The sequence below is a fragment of the Bactrocera tryoni genome, chromosome 1, assembly GCF_016617805.1.
Source record: "Bactrocera tryoni isolate S06 chromosome 1, CSIRO_BtryS06_freeze2, whole genome shotgun sequence".
Taxonomy (NCBI): Eukaryota; Metazoa; Arthropoda; class Insecta; order Diptera; family Tephritidae; genus Bactrocera; species Bactrocera tryoni.
In genome coordinates, this window is record NC_052499.1 from 11,002,964 (window position 1) to 11,012,754 (window position 9,791).

Here is a 9,791-nt window from a genome sequence, read left to right on the forward strand (position 1 = left end):
GATATTCACTAATAATTTCGGTTACATACATATATTTTATTTACAATATACAATCAAAATAAAACATTTTGAAAGTTCGCGTATTCACCTCAAATACAAATATATTAAATATACTATATATATAAATTAAGATGTATGTATGTATGATTATATTATAAGTGAACAATTGTTACTATTTATTACTAACGTGTAGAGCTTGCGCATTTAAACGGGAAACAGTTCATTGTAGGTGAAGCTGTCTAGGATTTGACTTGCCACGTCGCTGAATCTCTTTTCCAAGGCGCGTTCGATTGGTTGAATAACTTCATTGGTGAAAACTTCAAAGTTTTGATTAATGGTGTCATTTATAATATCGCCAAGCGTTTTATCATTTCCAAATAGATTCTGTAAATGTATACTTCCGCTGCCAGTGCGAATTTTCACAACTAAATCTTTGAGACTAATCATTTCAACATCGTTGACGGGTTTAACATCGAAAACAACTTTCACAAAAGCATAAAAGTTGGCTAAAAAGTAATGTGAATATAATTATCATAACACCGATATTAAAATATATTTATAAATATCTATTTATTGTTCTTGCAACTTACTGAAATTTCCAGTGAAAGGTCCATTACCCCGCAATGTTAAACCCAACAGCTGCCCATTGATATTATAATTGCCCTCACCATGTAGATATGGCAAAATCAGTTCGAAATCAAAGCGTTTAGCATCGTCCGAGGCTCTAAAGTAATACACGAAAAATATTTACACAAAAAGAATACAAAATTAAAGAATGCTACTCATCACAACAATAACAAACAATTAAAACAAATAAATAATTATAATCACCTAATTTTTTTGATTTCGAAATTCGATGAACCCCAAACATTAAGTTTTTTCACTTTAACGTTAATCCCGTTGGCACCACCTTCTAATATATTTAGATCGCCAATAAAAAGCGGTTCCATGGCGGGCACATTTAACTCCGCAATACCATCTGCCAAGTGTGGTCGTATAGAGTGTACTGAGTCCTTAACACACTCGGCTATCTTTGGATCATTTCGGTGGCATATTTGTATGTAATCAGCTGTGGAAAGAAAATTAAATATTTTCAAGCACAAAAGAAAAAAAAAGCAAAATCCTTACGCATTTTGGCTGCCAATGTGGAACAAACAAGCGCTGCAATGAGCGCAATGGTCAATAAGGAGTGTTTTGGTTCCATTGTTGAAGTGTTCTTTGATCTGTAAAGTAGATTTGATTCAATCAACAATGAAGGTTGTAAATTGTTTTTGTGTTCTTCTTATTGTTGTATATGATTTTAAGACTGTTTAGTATGGCATTTCTCTTGAAATCTGTATTTGATAATATAATCTTTATTAAGGGGTTACATGGGAATACGGATTTCCAAAAATCGATTTTTTTATTGTCTTATTAAATTCTACAACAACTCTAGATTATTTTCCTATACTTGATAATTGATTCGAGTAATAGTTTCGGCGGTACAGCCTTGAGAACTTGTGCTCTCGAGGCTGGCTAGACTAAGTGCGCCGTCTTTAAACGCGTTTGTCTCGAAACTGTGTTTTTGAAGTCGGTTGGGAAGATTTCTCGAGAACCGATTTTCATGAAATTTTACACAGGTCTTTAAGATACTTGGACGAAAGTTTTTTTTTTGATTACAACTACATATTTGAAAAAAAAATGACGCGAAATTTTAATTTTTTTGTAAAAATGTCTGCCTAAAAATCCAATTTTCTGTTTTTTCCTCCGTCCAAGTTCTAAGTTCAGATTTTAACTAAAATATTGTTTTTCCCCTTTAAATGATCCTGTAAGGAGTTATGCTGGCAACGCGGGCGCATTTCAGTTTCTTCAAATTTCTCGTGTTTTACCAAGACTGGCAATAAGTGACGCATTTTTGGCTATATGTTTGAAATCGAAACTAACAGTAGACCATTTGTTTATTTTTAGTGGCAAACTCTAAAATTTGTTTGGTTGAAATGAGAGACGCATGAGCATCAGATCGCAGGCGGCCGCAATTAGGCCATCATTTGGCCCATTGTACTCCCACGTGGTAACCAAATTAAGCCCTGACCAGCAACGCAGTGGATTAGGTGCAAAACCAGCTTCTTTTCCACTCCAGCTGCCCAATATCTCATAAGTTTGAGCTATTGAAGCTGTGGCATAGATAATGTACCAGCGTCTCACCATTCTTCAAGCATGCTTTGCACTCCCCAGAATCCACTTTTACCATTTTCTGATGGTGGGGTCTTAAGAGCAGGTGCCCTGTTTAGATCATTACATTGTTAATAAACTAAATTTTGCCTAGAATTAGGAGCTTTTTGATATGTCCACCATCAACGATAACCCAAAGTAGCTATGCGCTATACCCTGTGTTGCTTGTGTTTCAAGACTTTAGGTATTCCTTTAGAATTCATTGCTCCGAATAACCCTTGAAGGCGTAGTAGTGGAAGCGAAGTACTAAAATTCTAGTTATTGCCTGCTAGCAAAACCGAACCCTGCGGACAGCCTCTAAAACTCACTAGTCCATAAATTAATCATAACAGACGAATCATACATGAAAAATATTTAAAAAGGAGCACAGACTTTTTCGTCAAAAAATAATGATTTTTATTTGTGTATGTAGCTGAATCATAGTTTTTTATCGAGAGTAGTAAAACACGGTTTATTTGAAAATAATAGGGTTAAGTAATTATTAAATTATGGCACTGCAAAAGTGTAAATATTTGTTTATAATGTGTTTAGTTTATAGACCAATTAGTTTCGCCGTGTTTAAGTATCATCGTTTCATTTGAGTTTCATTATTTATGTATGGATATGTGTGAGAAAATTTAAAAGGTCGTCGAAAATTTTCACGTGGTTGTTATTGTTTTTCTATGCAAAAAATGGAAGCGAGATTTTTTTTCCATGCAATTTAGATTACACCAGTATGCGGCATTTATTCGGAGTCTTTTTGGTTTATTTAGTTAAATATTTCTACAAACAAAGTAGTTTATTAATATTGAAAATTAATATTTTTGCGTAAAATCTTTTGCAAGGTAAAATTACGAAACATATACCCACTTTAGGGGTCAAAAACTGTTCATTATTTTACATATTCACTCTAAGAGGACTCAAGGGCTTAAACAAAAATGGATTTTTTAAATTTTATTTTCTTAATGTATATATGTATATGTATTTAAGAATACACACAGAAAATTGCATATGGTTGTGGTGAATATTTTCGAAGTCAAACGCAATTTGAAAAGGCGTTTCAAAGTGCTTTGAAGTACAAGGCCAAACTTTAAAAGCGTTTTTCTCAAAATGGTGTTTTCAAAGTCGGTGACCAACATTACTCAAAAGCGGCTACACACATTCGTCTTAAATTTTAACACGAGCTTCTTAAAAATACTTTATAGTAGTTAATACCAAAATTTTGTTAATAAATAAAATTTTTTTATAACCAATTTAAGGCCGAAATTTTTTACAAAAATCGATTTTTTTTAGAAACCGCTATTTTGTTTATTTTGCTTATTGCTTCATTCTGCTTTACTAGATTTAACATAACTTTAACGAAATCTGTTTGGTTTTTTAATTTCAGAGGATCCAGTTCAGAGATATAGTGATCACCGCAAAACATCTTTTTTGAGAGAATCTCCCGGAAATCAGCTGTAGTTTCTTTCCAAATAAATATTTTTGCTAATACTAAGTCTTAAAATACAGTTAAAGATTCTATAAAACATATGCGTACAAATTTCAGGATACAATTTTCAGCTTTCTACGTGTATATGACCCTTTAACGCGCTAACCAATTCGAAACAGTTAAGTACTGAAGTTAATATTGGTTATCCCAATAAAAATATATACTTATATATCCTTTATTTTATCAATTCATTCATCACTTTGCAAAGATCTTCCAATTGCAAACACTTTCACTATCTTTTTTTCAACACTCACTTCTTAAGTTTGTATGTTTATCGTGAAATTACTTAGTGTCCTTGGTTAGATTTAATTATATATTTTTTTGACTAAGTTGACAGAAATATAATTTATTAGTTTGTGCAAGACCGAAAACGAGAAAGAACTAATTGTTGTATATAACCCGCATTGAGTACTAGCTATACTTGAGCAGAACACGTCTGTAAGAACGTAGCAACGAACTGAAACGAAACAACACTGTGATTTTGCATTTTTATAGAAGTTCTAAGCGCGTCACAGTGGGCTGGCTCGCACGTCGGCCACACTATCAGCTAACGTGTAGATCGGCGTATTACGCTGAGACAGGAGACCTAAAGCATACACACATAATTGCCTGTAGATGTAATAAATACATAGATACATGAAGCGATTGATACGTAAGAGCAGTTGAGAACAAGTTGTAGCGATTGCAGGCGATGACGGACAATGGAGGAGGCAGTGCAAATGTGGTTAATAACCGCCGCAACAGTAGCCAAAATTAAAGTCGCTGATATTTAGGTAATGCACATATGCATATAAAATTTGTTTACATATTATATATGTATATGCGTGTGTATATGTAGTGCATAACTAAATTTTTGTAAGTAGCATTTAGCAAGTTTGTAGCGAAATATATCTACCGAATTTTAGCAGTCGCCGCTGTTATATAACTGAGTGAGTGCATGTTAGAGCCATTGCATTTGACGCTCCACTGCGCTCATCACATGCACACACACATGCATGTGCCTACAACTGTCAACACAGTTGACAAATTGATTTGAATTTGTTACCTTTCGGCGTTTAGCTTGTTTTCAACGGAAGCTCTGTGAGTCGAGCAGAGACCCCACCCACAGCATTCAGTATGCATGTGCATGTAAAATGCGTTCATGTGAAAAAATTACACCCGCAACGAGATACATCTGTTAAATTCGCAGCTTCTATTCGTGTTTAATATTTAGAGTCTGTACTCAAATTCGAAATCGCTTCATTCATGTTTTACCAAAATGGCATGTTGCAGTTTCGCCCTCTCAGCGTGGTTTATTATTTTTTTTTACTTTTTCTTAACGGTTGCTGTTGTTATGTGTTATATAATGGTCAGGTGTATAACTTTTAACAAACACTCTAGGTGCCTTTTAAGTATATTGACTGGGTGTTTAGGGCGTATGAGCAACATTTATTTGCTTGCATTTAAGAGGTTATATACAGTTAGAATTTTCAAAAAATCAATTTTTTTTTATTGTATTTTCTTAATGTATATATATTTAAAAATACACACAGAAATTTTCATATCCGGTGAATATTTTCGAAGTTACACGCAAATTTGTAGCGGCGTTTCAGAGTGCTTGGAAGTACAAACTTTAAACGTGTTTTTCTCAAAATGGTTTTTCAAAGACGGCGACCAACATTACTCGAAAATGGCTAAGCCGATTTGTTTAAAATTTTAACTCGAGCTTCTTAAATATATTTTTTAGTTCATAAACGAAGGTTTTTTCTTACCGATATTTTTTTATGAACAATTGAGACTGAAATTTTGGTCAAAAATCCATTTTTTTTAGAGGCCACAATTTTTAAAAAAAATTTTATTTTGCTTATTCCTCCAATTAATTACTAGATTTAACATTATATTAACGAAATCGGTTTGGTTATTTAATTTCAGAGGATCCAGTTCAGAGATCAGCTTTAGTTCCTTTCCAAATAAATACTTTTACTAACACTACATCTTAAAATACGGTGTTAAATATTCCATAATATTTGTACAAATTTTTGGACTGTATATAGCGCCTTAATTCTACCCTAAACAAGTTTGTAGCACCAAGAAGGAAAGTTCGAAAACTCTGTATATAATGTGTGTGGCGAGCTGAGTCGATTCATAATTTTCCGCTGTTGGCCTGTCCGCAAGTATACATATATACGAACTAATGCCGCCACTTTTGAGATATCGATCTGTACTTTGATATACATACGTACTTTTCTATTTGAGAAACTGCTTATTTGTTGGAGTCGCCAAAATCGGATCACTATAGCATCAATAATAATCAAGGTCAAGTTCTTATAATGAAAACTTTTCCATTTGACGAGATAACTTCATGAAAATTGGCACAGTTTATGGTCGTAAGCTACTGTACAGTGTCCCGAAAAATTGGAAAACTTCTTTCTTTGACAAGATATCTTCACAACTTGATAGATATAGATTATTATCCGAAGCAGTGCTGCAATCTCTTTGTTTTCTCCTTTAATGGGAATTCTATGCATTATTCGAGGATCTTTAGTTGTTTTCAAAATATGAATTTATTACACTCATATACTTACGTGTATTTGCTTTGCTTAACATATGACCAATTTTTATGTATGTATCTATGAGAAACTTTCATACATTGCCATGTTATGACATAACACAAGAATTCATGTAACGCAAACCCATAGTTTCTCCATTTCATCGCAAACTCTGAATGAAAACTAATCATATATGCATACATATATATGTATATAATACTATATATTTCCTGGAGTTTTCATGCAATGATGCAATTGCATGTTCTATGTCCGAATTGATGAAAGGGTGCTTAGTGCCGCACACGATGACTGCTATTATTTGCTTGTCAACACACATATTAAATACGACAATTTCAGTGCTTCTCCGAATAATTAAGTACGAAATTAATTTTTTTGTGACTAATATTACAAAATGTGTTATAAAAGAAACACACAATTTTAAATATGTAGCAGTGTAGCTGAAAATTACTGTTTTTATTTACGAAAAAAGCTGATTGTCATTTATTGAGCATATATAACTCTAAAAAAGGTATTACTGTTTATGCAATTTGTTTTAGGAGTATACAAATAATATGCATTGCATTGCATTCGTGCTATACTTATGTTTCCATAACATTGACATATATGTAACTAAGAAAACCGTTAATTTCGGCCGCACCATAGCTACAATACCCTTCTTCTTCTTCTTTACTGCCGTAGAAACCGCTTACACGGTGTACAAAAAGACCTGTAATTTGATTTTGATCGGTAAGTTTGTATGACAGCTACATATATACTTTAGTGGTCCAATCTGAACAATATGGAGATTATGGTGTAGCCTAAGATATTCCCCTATTTAAAATTTTGTGACGATACTTTGTCAAACAAAGAGGTTTTACATACAAAGACTTGAGTTTAATCGGTGAGTTTGTATCGAAGCTATAAGCTTTAGTTGTCCGATCCGGCAGTTCCGACAAATGAGCAGCTTCTTGGTGGGAAAAGGACGTGTGCAACGTTTCAGGTTGATATCTTAATGTTTATATGGTTTTTCTTCAGCAAAACATGGCCTATTTTGAATTTTTCTTTCATATAAAAATGAAAAATTGTATTAAAAGTTAATATTATTCCAAAGATACATACATATTTAACAAAGATTTTGTGAAAGTAGCTTGAAGACATGTGCGGAATTTCTATAGGATCTATTGAATATTGCGCGATAAATCTTGACAAACGACTTTGAAACACACACTTTCGAGAGAAAGGCGTTTAATTTTTAAGTGACTATAAAGCTGATCTTCAGGCATAGCTCGGTGGGTAATGGCGGTTGGGCAAGCACCGACTACATGATCCCACTTTTCAACTGTTAAATAAGGTTAAAAGTAAAGGTATGTTAGCTACGCGCAACACTCTAAACATCTATACTGATGGCTCGAAAATTGACGACGGAGTTAGTGCGGAAATATACTCCAGAGTTGGGTATAAGGCAACCTTTTAAGTTGCCGGAACACTGCAGTATATTTCAAGCTGATGTCTTTGCTATTGCGAAAGCCGCAGAGCTGGCCTCTAATGCAACTACAGCCAAATCCAGAGTCAACAACTACATAGGTAGCCAGGCAGCAATCAAGGCAGTAAACTCGTATCGCATTTCGACCAGAAGTGTCTTGGGAAGCAGGGCAGCAGTGGAAAGTGTAGCCGGAAGTTATCAACTTCACTTTTACTGGGTGCCAGGCCACAAAGGCAACGAGGGCAATGAAGTAGAGGACGAGATTACCAAGAATGATGTACGGCTAACATCCGAAAACGTGCTAAACGTTGGGAAATTCATTCATTGTCTATACGACGATCTTGACAGAAGAGTCGTAAAGAAAATCAAAACTCGATGGAACGAGCTACCTGGGTGCACGACTGCAAGAGTCAGATGCATAACGTTGGATCGGAAGTAAACAATAATCCTATTGGTTCTCGATAGAAGAGACTTTAGAAACATGGTCGGAATACTAACTAGTCACTGTCATACGCTAGCAGAATGGGGCTGAAAGATCAAGAAGACTGCAGGAAATGTTTAGAGAAGGGCACCAGGGAAACAATGGAGCATCTCTTGTGCACTTGTTCCGCATTGACAAGACTACGCTGTAAGCATGTTGGTCCCCACGGTATGATACACTGGCGGAGGTACCGATAGTGGGGCCGCACACACTATTTCTCTTGGTCCTAGGAACTGAACGCCATGTGGAATCGCAAAAGACCAAAACTGGTCTATGCGTGATTTATTGGCCTACCAGTTTACTATAACCTAACCTATAGCTGATCTCGAGGGTATAACTTTTCAAGGTTATATCTCCTAATTTATTAGTCGGCTCAACTTGAGAAGTAAGGGCAATATTCTAGAGTTATTATAAAATTAAATAAGACTTAATTTTTTTTTTTGTAAGCCGTGAACCAAACCCTTAATACTATGCTCCTTGCGAAACTTCTACGCTCAACTATGGGATTAAAGTCTGTAAGTATTTGAATAAGTTTGAAAAAATTGTATTTTCTGTGATCTAACTTTTCCGCGTTTCATCATGTTCGAAAAATATATTTTTTCTTCTAATTATATTGTAATGTGGACGAAAACTTCATCGTTAAATATATTTTTAATTGACATTTGTGCTTTCTTCATTCTTAAAATCACTCTCGGTCAGCGGCCAATTATGAAATATGCGACGCTATAATTGCAAATTTGTTTTGAAGTGACCAATCGAACAGATAAAAGAGTTATAACCACTCTTAAAAAATGATAGTCCACTTTTGATTGAAAAAAAAGTGCCATAAAGCAACGAGGTTTACGAAAAGCACATGCAATTTTAAAAACTCATTGCCATAAAGAGCGTTTCACTGCACATATGTATATCCTTTATAACAATAACAATGTGTGTGGTCAGTGCTGCGAGTCGTAAAATACATTTTTAGTGCATTATTAAAAATTATATTAAAAGTACAAACCTCAACGACTCAGTGATCAGCTTTTATGTCAAGTGTGCTGGGTGTGTGCGTGTGTGAGCGCGCAACAGTCGACGATCATTATTCGCTACATTCAGCAACGCCTTCGTGCCAATACAATGCACACTTTTATTCGTGAACTCGATTGTTTACTCGAATTTCGAAGATTATGCGTTGACAGTTGATATGAAATTATGGTAATTTCGGTTCAGATCACACACAGAATGGCACACGTACTGTAATCTAGTTGAAAATATCACCACATGCCCAAAATATGACAGAGATTACTACGCTATTTTTCATTTTTTTCTCTCTTTAACCCGCATACTTACCATACACTTCTCAGTAACGACTTGCCTAATGCGTTATGTGCCATTCATTTCAATATATGTATGTATGTATCAGTTGTATCTACTATGTACTTGTTTATATGTATGTTTGTATAACTTGCCGCAAAGAAATTGTGAAATCTGTTAGGTTTAACTAAGCTTTACCACATATTCATGAATTCTTGAAAAGTCCGATTCTCGTGCAACTGAACGGTTTTCAACGAGCTTACGGTTTTTCTAAATAATTTATGTATTTATTTCTAATAAGTAGTATGTGCGAATAAAAAACTCGTA

General features: G+C 34.4%; 1 protein-coding gene across 2 annotated transcripts; it reads right to left on the minus strand.

The window, feature by feature from the left end:
• Positions 1–144: 144 nt before the first annotated feature.
• LOC120770369 (protein takeout) lies at positions 145–4,146 on the minus strand. Of its 2 annotated transcripts, none has more exons than XM_040097796.1 (5): positions 3,934–4,146; positions 1,129–1,223; positions 832–1,069; positions 591–724; positions 145–506 (listed from the first exon to the last, which is right to left on the minus strand). In XM_040097796.1, exons 2-5 carry the CDS (start codon positions 1,202–1,204, stop codon positions 205–207), a joined length of 750 nt encoding a protein of 249 aa, XP_039953730.1. In that variant the 5' UTR covers positions 1,205–1,223; positions 3,934–4,146; the 3' UTR covers positions 145–204. The 2 variants fall into 2 exon arrangements, with proteins under 2 accessions (XP_039953730.1, XP_039953722.1); XM_040097788.1 differs by having other exon boundaries at positions 3,728–4,146.
• Between the last annotated feature and the right edge of the window lie 5,645 nt (positions 4,147–9,791).